The 17,467-nt window shown below is 31.5% G+C and overlaps 1 protein-coding gene across 2 annotated transcripts in view; it reads left to right on the top strand.

The window, feature by feature from the left end:
- The window catches only part of LOC127698702 (VWFA and cache domain-containing protein 1-like), a 123,948-nt gene that overhangs the window by 82,358 nt on the left and 24,123 nt on the right, over positions 1-17,467 (top strand). For both annotated transcript variants that reach the window (XM_052202339.1, XM_052202335.1), the window contains 9 exons: positions 174-339; positions 2,003-2,231; positions 3,504-3,629; positions 4,844-4,917; positions 7,114-7,264; positions 11,528-11,807; positions 14,283-14,394; positions 15,712-15,883; positions 16,260-16,396. In XM_052202339.1, coding sequence (XP_052058299.1) covers positions 174-339; positions 2,003-2,231; positions 3,504-3,629; positions 4,844-4,917; positions 7,114-7,264; positions 11,528-11,807; positions 14,283-14,394; positions 15,712-15,883; positions 16,260-16,396 — 1,447 coding nt within the window. The remainder of the gene's footprint in view (positions 1-173; positions 340-2,002; positions 2,232-3,503; positions 3,630-4,843; positions 4,918-7,113; positions 7,265-11,527; positions 11,808-14,282; positions 14,395-15,711; positions 15,884-16,259; positions 16,397-17,467) is intronic.

The raw sequence follows: 17,467 nt of genomic DNA, 5'->3' as shown, positions 1-17,467 counted from the left end.
TTTTTAGAAAACTATTATCATGTAAGTGTCATTCGTTTGATGTGTTTGTGCTTTTGATCTTGCCATTTGATTAGGGACTTTCCGTTTTGAATTTTCCTAGTTCAGTATTTTTGTGATTTTACTTTTTACTGGTCAGTAATACATTCAATGCATCCTTATTTACTTTTAAAAAGGACTCCATATGCTTCAACAGCCTCTCCTTCGGATAAAGATGTCGTTATTGTAATTGATACAAGTGCGTCAATGAAACAATCGTCTGCAGTCACGCCAAAGACAAAAATTGTCATTGCTAAAGAAGCGGCAAATAATGTCATTCAGACACTAAAACCTAATGACAGGGTAAGTAGAAAATTATGTTCTTGAACAACATACGCGTTAAAACGAAGTTCTATCATATATGAAACACATCGGCAATAACATTATTTATATAATAGCAGGCATCTTAATGTTTTTGCATGAAATCAACGATAATTAATCATGTCTTGATATAAAAATAAGGAGATGAGATATGATTGCCAATAAGACAACTATCCACCAAAGTTTAAATAAAGTTGATGTAAGCAATTATAGGTAACAATACGGCCTTCAACAAAGAGAAAAACCCATACCGTATAGTCGGCTATGAAAGGCCCCGACATGAAAAATATTAAACAATTCAATTGAGAAAACTAACGGCTTAATGTATAACAAAAAAATAAACGAAAAACAAATATGACAGACATGAACCAACGACAACCACTGTACTACAGGCTCCTGACTTGGGACAGGCACATAAAGAATATGGCGGGTAACAAATGTTTGTGAGCGCTCAACCCTCTCCCTTACCTGGGACAGTGGTGTAACAGCACAACATAAGTAGTGAAAAATTGTGAAAAATATTGACAACATGATGTTGTCGAACTTTGTTTCATTGCTATCAAAAATCTTACCAATCAAGCTGATGGGAAGGAATAGTGAAAAGAAAAAAAAAGACCATGTGAATTGAGCTAACCGTCGATAGCAACAAAACATGTTCGGGCATATTTACTTACTGCATTAAAATTATGGTACCTTTCATGAGGTTTTTTTCAATAATAAAAATGGGCTTTGCAATCGAGTGTAGATATAATGCAAACCGAATGTGAAGATCACTTAATAGTTATCAAAGGTACCAGGATTTTAATTTAGTACGCCAGACACGCGTTTCGTCCACACAAGACTCATCAGTGACGCTCAAAATAGTTATAAAGCCAACCAAGTACAAAATTGAAGAGCATTGAAGATCCAAAATTCCAAAAAGTTGTGCCAAATACGGCTAAGGTAATCTATGCCTTGTATGAAAATCCTTAGTTTTTCGAAAAATTCAAAGTTTTGTAAACAGGAAATTTATAAAAATGACCACATAATTGATATTCATGTCAACAACGAAGTGCTGACTACTGGGCTGGTGATAACCTCAGTGACGAAACGTCCATTAAAATGATTTCTTTAAATTTTAACATGTATGATGAGTTTATTGACACTCCAGATTGCGTTTACGATTGTCACGTTTTTAAAGGCATCTGTATGGGCTATTGTACAGTACTTACAAGAAAAGACGTATAACTTTCATGTTACCTAAATGTCAAAACGATCTTTTGTAATATTTCTAGAATAATTTTAGTATAGCTGAAATATTTGTTTCAGAGAAAAGCAATGATAGCTTTTAGTACCATACACGATTTTAAATAAATCCCTGTGGTAGATACATCTTCGGTTAGGTTAAAACTAAATAATAAATTGTAATACATCCGAATGTTCCATACATTGATATATTGTTGATATTTTCCATCTCTACAAAATAATACTTTTCCACAAACTGAGACATGCAGAATTGTTGTTAACGTCTGATTATGTGTTTACTCCTTTCGTTACTTTAAAGTGACAGAATGACCATCAGTATTTTGTACTCTTTAATGTATTGGAAATTTACAAATGAGTCGATATCATCAATTATCACAATGTATTTTATATCTATTAATAGGTTGGACTGGTTACATTTAACCAAGATGCATTCTCTCCTTCCGGAAATTCATATCATTCATGTTATCAAAGTGAAATGGCATTTGCGACAAAGGAAAATACAGACAAACTTAAGGGTTATGTCTTTTCTATAGGCACTGGAAGTTCAGTTTCCAACTTTGGAAAGGCTTTAGTTGCTGCTTTTAAGTTTTTCAATTCCTCAGATGACACTATTAAAGTTCAAAATAGAGGTAACCTTTTTCACAATTTACATTAAGTGAAAAAATAAGTAAATAAAGATTTTCAGTAGTGCATAAAAATTGCAATATCTGTCAAGATTAGTATTTATGACTTTGAAATTTTACCATGGCTGACATTACAGAAGGTTGTGTTCCAGATATCAATGGATATGTTCTATATATCGTTATGATTTATTAACCCGCATTTTAACATGAGTTATATGTATAGGAAGGACCCACGTATGACCGAATATAGTATATTGTTATTAGTGTGAATAATAGTATATTTTAATCAGTGAGAAAAAAAGTATATTTTGATCAGTTGGGAAAACAGTATATCTTGATCGGTTGGGAAAACAGTATATTTTAATAAATTGGGAAAACAGTATATTTTGAACAGTGGGAAATATAGTATATTTTGATCAGTGGGGAAAACAGTATAGTTTGACCAGTGGGAAAAACAGTACATTTTGATCAATGGGGAAAACAGTATATTTTGATCAGTGGGAAAAACGATATATTTTGATCAGGGGGTCCTTTATGAAAATATAAGGCTTGCTACACTTGAAACTCTCTATTTTATTCTCATAAAATTGTAGAAGAAGAATTTCGAAAGATTTTTATTCTAACAAATCAACTACAAGTGTCACACTTTCTTAAAATTATATCATCCTTATTAGTAAATTAATTCCTGTCTTTATTATGCATAAACTATTGAATTATTAAAGAGAAAACGATTTGGAGCTTTCTTCAATACAATAAAAAAAAATTGATATTATCTACTGTAAAAAAAACACAATGTCGACTTTTCTATGTCTCATAGAGTAATGCAATATTTAGAAAAGTAGTTCATAATCCATTTTTCCGTTGTTTTCAAATACCTTTTGGTATTCATTTATTAATTAAAGGTCAATCATGAATTTTAATATAAAAAGAAATAAACAGAAATGAAAAAAAAGTTATTTATTTCTTTGTCTGAAATTTCTTTTCCTTCTTATTTATCATGTTGAATAAAAGAAGCTCAAATAATACCCCCAAAATAACATCTAAGGTTGCAATATGTACCAACAGTACCTACTCCGTAGCAAACTAGGAAACCTCTAGCATCCGGTAAATGGGATGAATACAAAAGCAGATAGGTAGACATCTCTTTACGAAACCCTACAATATGACAAAACTGAAAACACTTTATGATAATGTTTAGGTAAATAGGAATTGCTGACGTATCTATAACTATGTCGGAGTCAAATATAGTATAGTTTGATTAGTAATCATTTATTTTAGATCAGGTAATTCTTTTTATCAGCGACGGAAAATCTACATCCGGCAGTGATCCTGTACAAGTTATCAGCACTGAAAATTCAAAACTTCAAAACAAAATTACTATATTCACCTACCTGATTGGACAAGGTATATATATATATATATATATAATTCTTATATGATTTGTATATTAGGGAATACGTTTATATGATTGGTCGACAGGGCTTCCGGTAGTTGCTCTTGAAGTTATTTATTTTTAGATAAGCAACGTTGACGGAACTACTTTTTGTTACCCATGTAAACAAGATGGTGGCGATAATAACACAAACAGGCTCGACGTCAAAAATATTTAGTTTATTTCTTATCAGATAGCAAATTTCATGGAGTTAATTTTTTTGCGCTAACCAAAAAATATATTCATGCGCCAGGGCAATTCAATGACACAAATATACAATTTACGTGTGATGGAGATAACGAGTGGGGAAATTAAATGCCGTATCTCCAATTTTAAAGATTTATAAGGATTAAACGCATTTTTAAAGGAATTTTTTGGGGTCCAGTTTATACACCAATAATTTTTTTTAATCCTATAATATTTATCCATTAACGAGCATGAGAATACACATGTCACCTGAATTTCATCATACAGGATTTACATTTGATATTTTAAGAACTGAAACACTGAACATGCTTAGTGTTAATGCCCCACAATGAAATGTTTACCTAACAATCACATGCTACGTATGTAATATTCAATGAAAAAGTGTTCTTGGTCAAGTATTAACCGCAAAACTCGTCTGTTATTTAATCACTTTTTCAAGAAAGCATTATTATTACCATATTTAGTCATGTCTATGAAAAAGACAAATTTTAAAATTAAATAGGGAAAGTGTGACGTTATGACAGAAGTCCTAATTTGAACATGCATATATCAACACATGAGGCAAATAACTAAATAAACTGAAGTATAACATTGTATATAAATACCTAATTTTTGGTGTCGCATTTCTTTTTTTCAATTTAATCAATTGTCTAGCAGAACTCACAAACACTGTAGTATGGCGATAACGTTTGTGTTACTTTCAATCAAGTGGCATATTGGCAGATCTATTTGTTACGAGCTTACCTTACAATACTCTACAAAGTATAATGTGGATCATTTAGACTAGGTGAACTGAGTTTGATGCCGGTTGTTGAATCTTTTTTTTTTTTATAATTTCACGATGTCCTTTGATAAAAGTATTGCTATAAGTTAATTAAGTTAAACTCAAATGTGTAAAATTGTGCAAATATAATTACTGATTGTGCTGGATGGACTGTAATTTAAACCAAATTGTAATATTTGATTATCTTTTTTTCAGATGAACAAGCCAAAATTCAGTTACAAAATATGTCAAGTCAGACCTTACATGATCCTTCTTTTGGACCTAAGCAAGTATGTTCTGATTCATATTTGAAATAAATAAAATAAAAAAAGAGAATAAACTTTAAAGGGCAATTACACAACCGAAACCTGAATAGCTGTCTGATCAGTAAATAAACCGATTGTGTCTTTATTCCTTTCGTGACATTTGTATAATAGTCCGGATTCGTTTACCTTGTTGATGCACGTGGTCTGACTTTCGCTTCATTTGGACTCATTACGATTTCCTCAGCTTTTATTCTGTTGGTTTATTTAAAATCAATTCATGAATTTGAACATCAATAAACTACTACCGCACGTAAACTCAATACACAGGTGAGGAACAAGTCTTTTTTGTTCCAATTAATATTTTAGAATTATACATTTTGAAATAAAAATAAATGAAAACAACACTCTTTAGATTTTCGTGACAATCGTGTTAACAATTTACGTGTTATGTAATGAAAATAATTGTTAAGAAAGGGTGAACCCCGATGACTGCTATGAAACAAAAGATTTGTATTTTTATGATAATTCGCTTGTAAACCGAGTCCAACTTTTACGGCATTTAGAACGAAATCAATGTTAGGTCCACAGCTTTATCAAGTGTCTTTGCTAATATGGTATCTCTTGCCTCTTCAATGGTACCTTAGCATGCTAAATATATCTTTATAAAGTCGGAATTATATATTGACTTAAAGGTCCCGCTTGTTCAACAAAAAACGAGTTAAATAACGGCGATAATCGTCATTTTTATCCTCGACTTGAAGATGACTGTCACCTTAATTGGTCATTCAATAAATTTTTATAATTTTTTTTTTTTTGTTCTTTCAAATTTATGAAATATCGTCATTACCCGTTTCGGGTTGTCTGTGGACAAATCCCATACATAAGGGTTATTCGGATATCAAAACGGTATCCAGCAATACCATTAATCTACTTACAAGAACTTGGACGAATTTTGAGGTGTATGATCACTCAAATTCTGTTTTTTATCTGATACAATGTATTCAAACAATCCATCAATCGTCACACCGTATAGGAGACACTAATTCAAAAATATATTACTGCGTTGAACATACGATAAGACGTTTGAAAACATTTATGATTGTGATAACTTTGTGATATCATAGACGTGAGTTTGATGAATTATTGAATTGTGTACTGGACTTGTAGACGGACAAACTTTTCAAAGTGTCGTGTTATACAATGTATATATGTAAGCTTGTAACCAATATCTGCCATCTCTTTTAACCTTTTTTTTGTGCACTCCTAAAGAAACTTTTGATAAACAGAAACATCATCTGAAATCGCATATTTAAATGTTAAGAAGAACATATGTTTAAATGAGTCTGATATTTCATAGTTGAATATAAATTTACTATATGCTAAAAAAGTATAAAGAAAATACTGAACTCCAAGGCAATTCAAAAAAAGGGAAGTACATAAAAACTGACAAAATCAAACACTATCAATCAACGAAACAAGTAAAAAACAACTGCCATATTCCTGACTTGGTACATGCATTTCCCATAGAAAATTGTGGGTTAAACCTTGTTTTATAGCTATCTAAATCTACCACTTGCATGAAAGTTTATAGTTCCGTTATATTGACAAAATTGGTTGGGCAACGCAAACAGACATAATAGGTTACTGTGTAAAAAATCATCACAGACATACAACACAACTGACCAAAAAATTCAAATAAACATTACTTTTTATACATTGTGCCTTGCTTGGAGAGTTGTCTCATTGGCACTCATACCACATCTTCTTATTTATAGATACAAATAAATCTAACCTTATCTATAGGTGAAAAGTAATGAAATTTAGAAAATTAAAGCAAAAATAAAGCCAAATTTTTAAAATGATTAGATAATATTCCTTTTCACCTTTTGAAATTTATGCGATCTGTAAAAGATGGTACATGTAAGACAAAACAAATTAATGGTAAAAAATTCCCACGACACAGAATTAAGTGCAATTATAGCAATGGAATAATATTACACTTTCATTGATATTGTTACTTGTAAGTAAAAAAAACCTTCATCTAGGCTTATAATTCAGTGCGCATATTTCGTCTATGTAACCCTTATTAGTGGCGTTCATATCAAAATATATGCAGACAGGAGTAAATCTGAAACGACCTGTCATAAAAACTGATATAGCTACCTTGTACTAGTATTTAATATATCAAACATCTATATAAAATTATCAATTTATTTCCAGATTGGACATTTCGAATACTTTGATTTTGCTGAATCCAAACAGAAGTTACTTTCTGTCAAATTGGCAACATTTTATGAACATTTGCCTATCGACGGTCAGTCCGACCAGTCAACCTTTACATCACCATATGTTGATCCTTTTTCCAAAATCGGTATGTGGTAGTGTTAATGTTTTAAAATGGGATATTTTATACATTATCTATGTCAATGTATACGTAATTGGGCGATGTTTCAGATTTTTGACAACTTTTGTTGCATATGGACTCGTTGAAATGCATCTGAAAATCATAAAAATGTATATTTGTGGCATCAGCATTCCCAGAGATACGATCAGTTAACAATTCGTGAAATAGGTATGTTACTGTATATAATGCACTTTTTTAAAAAGCTGCAAAATGTGTCATTTTACTTTATATTGCGATTTCTCGAAAAGCCGTATATTTAAAAAAAAAAAAAAAGAGGGATAGAGTTAAGATAAGGGTTAGGGATAACAACAACAAAATTTCTGTGGATGGGTTTATGAACAATCACAACTTAAAGTGAAAAAACTTAAAGTGTAAACTTTGTTACGTTGTACACAGTTACAGACCTATTGCATAAATTTTCTGTTGATTATATTGCTGAAAGCATACATGTCACATATACATTTTTCTTTATTCAGTTGCAGTTTAACAGGTAATCGGCCCCAGGTCATGGTCACTGAAACATAATACTCCATAGATAAATGTTTTTTAGACTTATTTCGTTTTATAACCGCCAAATAATCAAGAGTTCGTTAGGCTTATCATAGTACAATGAAATGAACCGTTTGAAAAAAATGTTTGATGACTATTATAACTTGCATCCTTATTTCAGGACCATCTCTGTATAATAATGTAAACCACAATAATTCTTTGTCTAGGGTAGTTTCATTTAAAAAAACTAAATGACTTGAGGTCATATGGGATGAGTTACACGACCGAGTAAAGACTTATTATAGAAAAATAGACAAAGGAGGATGTATTGAGTCATGGCGGTATTTATCAATATACAATAGGGGTTTATACAAACACTTATTATAGACAAAGAAAGATGATCCGTTGTTATTGTGTTAAGATTACCCTATACAAAGGGGATGAACTCGGGTCATTGTCTTTATCATAAATATACCAGTTGATTTGACCTTGGGTCATTTTATCATCTAATTGTTACAAAAAAGATGAATGGCAAAAGGTTATTTTGTTAAACTGGTCCTATTCAAAGGTGAATACCTTGGGGAAATATTCTATGACAATGATACACAAATGGGGATGCTCTCAGGCCATTGTATTATCATTATCCAATTCAACAAAGGGCACTGTCCTGAAGTCATTTTGAAGAAATAGTCACATAATGGTAAACAAAGGAGATGACATCTGGTCAGTGGGCTCAACATTCGGTATACAAATGCGGAATACCTGGGGTCATTGTTTTTAGCACGTATGGGCAAAAGGTATTTAAACAAATTCAGCACTATTTTACAAAAGGGACTGGTCTTTGTTTTCTTTTTTGTGTATTTTATTAATGTATCATATTAGGGATTTGTAATTTTTTACCAATGTAAGACTAATTATTTAATTAACTAAGTTTTATCACCCTAAAACCCCACACCGATTCAAAAAATATAGGTCATATTTTGATCTTACTCCTGACTCGAGTGCTGTAGTTTATTATTATTATTATTATTAATCATTATTATATCCTTATTTTGCAAACGATTCAAGCCATCCAATTGCTAACGATCTCTTGAAAATTTGACGGTAATCAAGCGAAAGTAGAATCGTAATGCGCATTATTTTGCAGATCATATATCTATGACGTAGATTTTTAGGTGAGAATGGCCTGGGTACATGAATGACCTGAGTTTGATTCTTTAGGAATGTTTCATAATAGGCAAATAGTTGACCAAATGAAGAGAGACAGTAGATATATGTTATCTCAAACGCGGAAATTTGCAGATATTAAATTGACTATAAATTGATAACTTTTTCATATTTTTTATATTCAAGAAGATACATTTAATCTGATTACGACGGAGACAATATGATAAGAGCTAGTATATCTAGCTCCATAACATATCCACAGTAGTAAAAAGTTTACTTTCAATATTATGTTAATGTATATTATCTTAAGTAAAGATTGATATTATCTTGACCCTTTAGAGCAGAAATATCATTTGTTATGTCACTGGAATGTCGTGCACACTGAAACATTTAAATATTCGACGTAAGAATTCAAAATGTTGCTATTTTTATTTGGACCACAAATATGATTAATTCAACTTTCCAATTGTCAACTTCCCATTTCCCGGCTCTATCGTATGGCGTTTACATATTTAAATTGATACATTTTGATCGTGCATGGTTATGCTATATGAACTGTATTATCAAAGGTATGCTCCTCACATTAAAACTTATCCAGCACAGTTATGAGGTAAACTGAAATCGAAACTACATAGGTTGTATAGTTACAATCACGAGTTGGTTTACCGAAACATTATATCTGTGTCTCAATTCACTTGCGATGTGTTCTGATCTTTAGACACCAGAACAGTCATCTAATCTGTAATTTAACATATTGTGTCCGTTTCCCGAATGTGCATTCGCATGATATATGTATAGCAGGAGTTGCCTACACTGGTCTCGCACCTTTTGGAATTTGTGCGATTTCCCCGGTTTTTGCTTTTTACCTTGATTTGTCTTCTTAATCAATTTATAAGATTTGAACATCGGTAAACTACTGATGGCTAGATTTTGCAGTTCTTGATGAAATAAATATGTAGTCAAACCTGCATATGATGGTCACCATCGGAAGCAGAGAAAACGTATTTAAATTGAAAAAAAAATGACGAAAAAGTAGCCTTGATTGATTTTCTCATTTGAAAGGTAAAGAAAATACACTTTTTCTCTAATGTTTGGAATATTGTACATATGATAGAATACTAAAAATCAAAGTGTCAATAAAAAAGAAACGAATTTGCCTATTTTTTCAGAAAAATGTCCGAATTAAAATGAGAGATACATAGTTTAGATTGTATAGCTGTTATCGCAATAGTCTATTTCCTATTATAGAGATACACTTTCTAAGCGTTTCTTTGCAAATGCAACTGCATGCACTTTTCAAATGCTAAAAATTTCAAACAATAGAATATTTTGGATTTTTGTTAGGTCCCAATATTTTATCTAGTAACTCAGACGTAACTTATTGCTTATGCCCGATGTGTATTCTCAAATTTCACCCTTCCAGAACCTTTTGTATTTAGTGTGATTAATAGTCTCTGAAAATTACGGCATTTTTCTTAATAACAGTTTAGTTTCTTCATGTATTGCCTTTCAATAAGTTGAATGAAAATATATTTCTTAATCTTAATGGTTTAATAAACATCTGTTTGGAGTATTTAGTCAAAGTTTGCCTTTTGTATTATATGTTTTGTTTTCATACCCTCAATCCAAAGGAGGGATTTATTGTGTATTGTGTCTGTCCAATAAAATTGTGATGGTTTTATCTCAGGAACTACACGTCTGAGCTTCTTTAACTTTTATATCAGGCTTTATATCAGCATGTTATACTGTGTAATTCGTTTAAACTTCAATCAACTTCCTGTTAACCGAAAACTTATAGCGAGGATATCAACTTGTCATCCCATGTATCGTTTGTTTCGTATTTTTATACATATTATGTAGTTCTCTCCACTGTCTAAGCAACTCTTATTTTGATATATATTTCCATCAAATCAAGCAATTTTTAAAATTAGCTAGCTTGCACTACCATTTACTCAAATTCTCGCATGAAGTGCTGTATACATCTATTACTGTTCTTGACTTAAATGTCTTTAACGGAAACGAAATTAAGCAAACTGCAAATTAAAACAGAAATACATTTCGAATTTATAATTTCAGTCTTAAATTTAGGATAAAAAGCTGTCACCATATTCATGTTGACTAAACAATTTTACTGGTTGGTATCTCATCAACGTATACGTCTCTTTAAATGTATGTAATAACTCTGAGGTATAATCTATCGAAGTTCTTCAATAAGCACTAACGATGATCGTTTAATTGTATGCCTAGTAAATTCATTTAAACTGAAATTAAGAAAAACATAAAGCATGACGTTCAAGTCTTTCTTTAATAACCAGCCATGATCTTTTAATAACTGTTGTGTTGAAGTACTCTGCTTCATTTATTTATAAATATCTATTCCAAGTGTCATTCGTACCAGCGCTTGCGATATTATTCATTTTAGTATTTATAAACGATATTCAATTAAATAGGTAACACGTTGCATAATTAAGACATTGATTTTGTGTCGTAGATGGATACTCCATATCCTTTATTGTTCTTTTATGTTAAAATATTATCACCTTTCTTTTAAATTTTGACTGATAACCGTTATAGGATTGATCACATCACTCTGTCGCACTGTTAAAGTAGCCGCGGGGTTTCATGGAGTTATATGTACTGATGTAAAAATAAGTGAACTATTGACTGAAATAGAATACTTCTCAGAAGAAGAATATTCCTACGGATTTATGATAGACGGAACTGGGAGAGTCTTGATGCACCCATTATTACCTAATGCGGCTTTTGTCAGATCTACTGAAGATCCAGTATTAGTTGATATAAGTGTTCTTGAACGTGCACCAGAAGCACAGTCCGTTATTGATTCAATGAAAAGGTATAAACTTTCTGTAATATTTAAGCCAATGCTTTGTGTTTTTGTCTTGGTTATATTTGTAACAAATTCTTAGTCTGTCTATACTAGCATGAAGTCATAATGTTTGCTCAAAATATATACTTTTGAAGTCGATGACTCTGTAATTAAAACAGAATGATTCATTCAAACGTTTGTATACCAGAATATTTTCAAGAAGCTTCGAGGCGATGGCAAGATGTTAAGTTATGGTCGAACTGAGGGACTCTGTATTGCATCTCCTGATCGTTGTTTATATGTTGTCAAAACTGTTTTCTCTAATAATATCGAGGCAATATGTTTTACGCGCACTATCGTGTGTGTTGCATATGTCTGAAACGAGATACGAAGTGATCAGAACCAAGAATTTGAATATAAAAGTTCAAGACAGTAATTATCAACACTAAAAGATAAAAGTAAACTTAAATGAAATATCTTATCACAAATGAATACGGATATTTCTCTAATTGTTGTAACGACAATCCCGTCTTCTTGTCTTAGATTGTTCATCATCAAATGAGACTTATCATCTAATTTGTACTTACCGTGAGCAACAAACTAGGTTCCAAATGTGAATTAACAGGATCTGATTATCCTTCCAGAGCACCTGAGATCACCCTCCTTTTTTTTTTTTTGGTTGAGTTGTATATCTCAGTCCTCAGTTTTATATGTATTGTTTCGTAGATTGTTAGTTGTCGTTTCTTCGTTTTTCGTTTTTTGTAATGTGTTGTCCGTTTTTTTTCAACTTGAATGTTCGTTTGGTATCATCCATCAGATATGTACTCCTCGGCTGAAAAGACTTATTGATAAAAGTTATATGTACACAGTATGCTAATAAGAAGATGTGGCATGATTGCCAATGAGATCCCTATCCACTGGAGGTAAGCAACTATGGGTCACCATAGGCCTTCAATAATGTGCAAAACAGTATTGCAAATTATTAAAAGATATGAAAACAAAAGCTGGGTAAAAAATTATAGTCCTCCCCATATGCCTTCCGGGGCACCTGAGATCACTTTTTGTTTTTTGATGGGGTTCGTGTTGCTCAATCTTTAGTTTTCTATGTTGTGTTTTGTTACCTATTGTTTGTCGTTGGTCGTTTTTGCCATTGCGTTGTCAGTTTGTTTTCGACTTATGAGTTTGAGTTTTCCTTTGGTATATTTTGCCTCTTTTTGACCTTGGGGTAACAGCAAAATATAAGAAAAACTTTATAGATCAGAACCTTGACTGATCAGATCGGTGCAAAGGACAAACAACAGTTAACAAAAAGCGTGAATACACCAATCTAAGAGGTATCTCAGCTATTGAATCTAGCATATGTACACTTTGAAAGAGTTGACTTCAATTTTACCGTTGATCAGTTAGTTCAATTGGTTCCCTTACTTCATGAAACAATGATGGTGAACGCAAACACTGGAATCCCTTTTTTAACTACTATTATGACATATCCAGGGGCTGCCGGTGGACAGTTATTAAAAAGGAATATTTATATCATCTCATTTGTCGCAAAGTTTAATTAGCATCAGTTCCTCACTGTCAATTTGTTTGTGTATGTAAAGAAATGGTTCCTGTTGTATCCTTTATTATATTAAATGGGGTTGATGAACTTACTATAGTTATTTCACCTTTGTATTATTCGGTGAAAGGAAATTATCTTAAACATTGTAAAATGTAAAATAATATTCTATTGGTAATTTTGTTTCTTTTATGTTATGTTAACCAGGCTTTGGCCATTTCAGCAGAAATATTTTCAAAAGATAGCATTAAAAGTATACAAGAAACGTATAGATGTTGTCATAACTTGTGTAGATTAATAATATGCGTCCCTCGTCATTTCACAAATACAGTTTGATAGTCCGAATGTGCATTTGAACAATTGCTCGAACCTACTAAAACCAATACAAAAATTACTATCCACAACAATGTGTATCCACACTTGTTTGTAAACAGTATTAGCTGATTTACAATTATTGTTAAACCTTGAGAAGTATTGTTTTCTAGTTTCTTGTCAATACTTGTGAATTGAGAATATGTAATCAGACATTTAACATGTCTAACATATAAATAAATTGGGATTGGGGTATACGTCAATGAGACAGTTTTATTAATAGAAAAAAATGCCTTGACCTTCAGAGTTACAAAACCAAAAATATCCTTGCGATGAACAAATCATGTTCGCGTCTGAAAATAGTCTTAAAGTCTTTTTGAAAAAGATCTGAGTGTAAAATATCCGAAATATCAAATGTGTTGATAAAGGAACCATCAATTACTATGGACGACATTGTGCCTTGTGGTGCCGTAAAGATGTCTATTGGGTAATCTTATACGTTTAATATATCATATTTACTTTGCGCTATACTTGTTATTTGTATTTGATTTTATCAAATCGATTAGTGAAGAACTTGTAACTTATTTCAATATGAGTAAAGGTAATTATATATGTCAACTTATATATTTCAGTGGTGAATCTGGATCTAAGGAGTTCAATAAGTTCTTCATAAAGCCACGTGGAAAACTTTTAAATGACGGCAGTAAGGATGTTAATCTCAAAGCACAGTTGTTTTGGGGTCCAGTAAGTTCAGATATCACATTAAGCAAAACACTATTAAAAACTGTACAATTCAGATGTCATAATATTCTATTATCTTGCGTTGAGATGACGCAGTCGTTCATATGACAAAATAGGAAACATCCACGGATTTTTTGGTATCTTTCACTTTAATCAGTAGGCGTATTCATTGGAATTATTAATTAGTTACACGTGGAAAACACACACAATCAACCATCCTGAATATTTTTTGTTATCGTAGGACGGAAACGTTGTATGATCTCATACTTGTACATGTCTAAACTAAAAATAAGAGTGTTTGCTAGTTCGTACAGTGTACTTATAAAAAATATCGATATGTAACATGTTAAGATATGATTCAATGATGAAACTAATAACTGGTGTTGAGGGTTTGTAACTGTCGTATAAACTGTTGAAAACACAGGCAAAATTGTTCTGATTATTATGAATAATTATTGGATAAAAAGTGACAACATTAAGATATTCTGTTTCTTTAAGAACTAAAGTATCTTTCTCATGCATAGCTCTGATATCTTTATCCAGGCTTTTTCTATATTTCTGTTTATTAAGTGAACACGTTTATATATCGGGGTTTATTAAAGGTTTCTTTTATCTAAATATGTTTTCTTAAAGCACCGTTGAAAAGGTATTAATCGTTGAGCGTATAGCTGGTGCTTATAAATTGGTTCCCTCCAGAAAGTAGAAATGTTGATCAAAGCAATGTTACGTTTGATATTAAAGAGAAAATCATAATGTATGACTAAGAGCTTGATCTATTATCGTGTCACCTGTCTATTGTTGAAAAATGTATACTGCCCTCAAAATGATTTTTTTTAACTTTTTGTGGCCTTAATTGTATTTAATTGACGTATACCGAACATTCTTTTTATTCATATTAAAAATATTCAATTTTAACAAAAATCTGTACAAGCATAATTAAAATAATACATTACGAATGCACAACTGAATATTCATTAATTTATTTGCGTTACAATGTCCAAATTGTAATGTACATAGTTCTGGACTTACTAGTAAATGTAAGAACAGCTACTTTGTGTTTAGACTTGTTTTTGTTTCAATTATTAATAAAGTCCAGTATAGAGCCACTAAAGCTTCATGAATGTGCAACTACTTTTTTTGGGGGGGGGAAGGGGGGGGGGGGGCTCTTTTTCGCTTCTGATAATCTGAAGAGAAGGTTGTCCCAGAGATACATGTCTTTAACACTGAAAATACATACATTTATATATTAATGCTTTTTTATACACCCACTAGGTATCGATTTGATAATCGATGTGATTTTTTTAAATAATACTTTTGTAGATACCTAAGAGTAACTTTTCTTTGTGTATTGTTCTTGTGGAAGAATCGTACTCCGAAATCGATGAATCAAAATTCAACACAGATAAAAGCAATGTGTTTATGTTCCATGATAGAAATCTTTTGAAGGATGACTTTAAAAATTGTAAATTCTACAGACGACGAGCTACATTAGGTAAGTTCCTTGTTTTTCAAAGCTAGAACAAATGGTATGTCTGTTTATGAAGAAAAAAATTGCATTCGCTAATTTGCGTAACTTGAATATTGCTCAAATATCATATTACTTATATGAAAGTGTCTATCAAAATTAAACATACCAAGCTTGCTACGAATTGAATAAGTGATAATATAATAAGATAGTTTTATTACTTATGTTTTTCTGCAGACTTTAGTTTCTTCAGTTGTTGAATGTTGTTCTCATTTTCATTTAAATAGCTACATAAATTGTGTTATGCATATGTAATTTGCAATTTAGTTCCTCAATTTTTGTTTAGTGTTTTGTTATTTCACTGGTTGCCTATAGAACTTCATATATCCAATTTACTTTTCAGCTCACAGTTCTGTCAAGTTTACACCGACTGCTTTTCAGAATCCGTTTCAATTTCTAGACAGTGATGAAACAGCCCTGAATGTCACAAAATATAAAAATTATATCACGGCGACAACGTCAAGTAATCCAGGATTTAAGGTACATTAAGATAGTGTGGTTTTTTTTAATAACGATATTAGTAAAGAAAACTGATATTGTTCAATTCGAATTTCCGATTGAATTTTCCTCGGAGTTCAGTATTTTTGTGAATTTACTTTTTTCGTACAAAATAAAGGCAACAGTAGTATACCGGTGTTCAAAAGTCATAAATCGATTGAGAGAAATCAAATCCGGGTAACAAACTAAAACCGAGGGAAACTCATCAACTATAAGAGGAAACCAAAGGAACAACAGGAACACTGATGTGCAACAAAAACAAACGCAAACATACATTGGCACTCATACCACATCTTCTTATATCTATAGAAACGAACTATTTGATAACAACTGCCATATTCCTGACTTGGTACAGGACATTTTTAGAAAATAACAAACATTATTTTTAAAGTTGCTACTTGAAATACAATTTGTCATCGTGTTGGGTCAAATAATCATCTTTAAGGTCCACTGCAGAGGAACATGAATTTGGGAAAAAAAACATTTTGGCAACCATAAAATTGCTGATCTGATTTTGGCAAAAATAATCAACAGAGACCAAGCTCCGGCAAGTTGTGGATTGTTGTGCACATCAATGTCAGTTATTTGAAATATTTTACAGTGATTTCACTTAAAATGATGTATAATACAGGGAAATTTTCAGGGAAAAAATCTGGTCAATGAAATGGTTGCATTTTAGAACCCATACTTGGCTTATTTGTACCCATGGCCAATGGTACCGGAAGGAAGTTAAAGTTTGGAGTCGATAAAATCCCTAAACCAAGTGCTATGCTTGCATCACCTTTCAAATACACCAAAATATTCATTTTGTGTAATGTTAGGGGAGTAGGATAATATTTTTTTCCAACGAACATTTATTTCCAATCATTGCAACAGAATAATACGGATGTATTACATAGACTCAATACCTGGAAAAGTTAACGGAATGGATTATGTTATAGAAACGTATATTTATTTTCCTAGACAATGATTCATAAATAGATATTTAAATTGTTCATGAACAACTATTTCTAACATTAGCTGGTCATTACTATTATTTTTGAGTCGACTTTT

Source organism: Mytilus californianus, unplaced genomic scaffold (genome assembly GCF_021869535.1).
Source record: "Mytilus californianus isolate M0D057914Y unplaced genomic scaffold, xbMytCali1.0.p SCAF_1, whole genome shotgun sequence".
Classification (NCBI taxonomy): Eukaryota; Metazoa; Mollusca; class Bivalvia; order Mytilida; family Mytilidae; genus Mytilus; species Mytilus californianus.
This window is presented reverse-complemented; position numbering and strand designations above follow the sequence as displayed.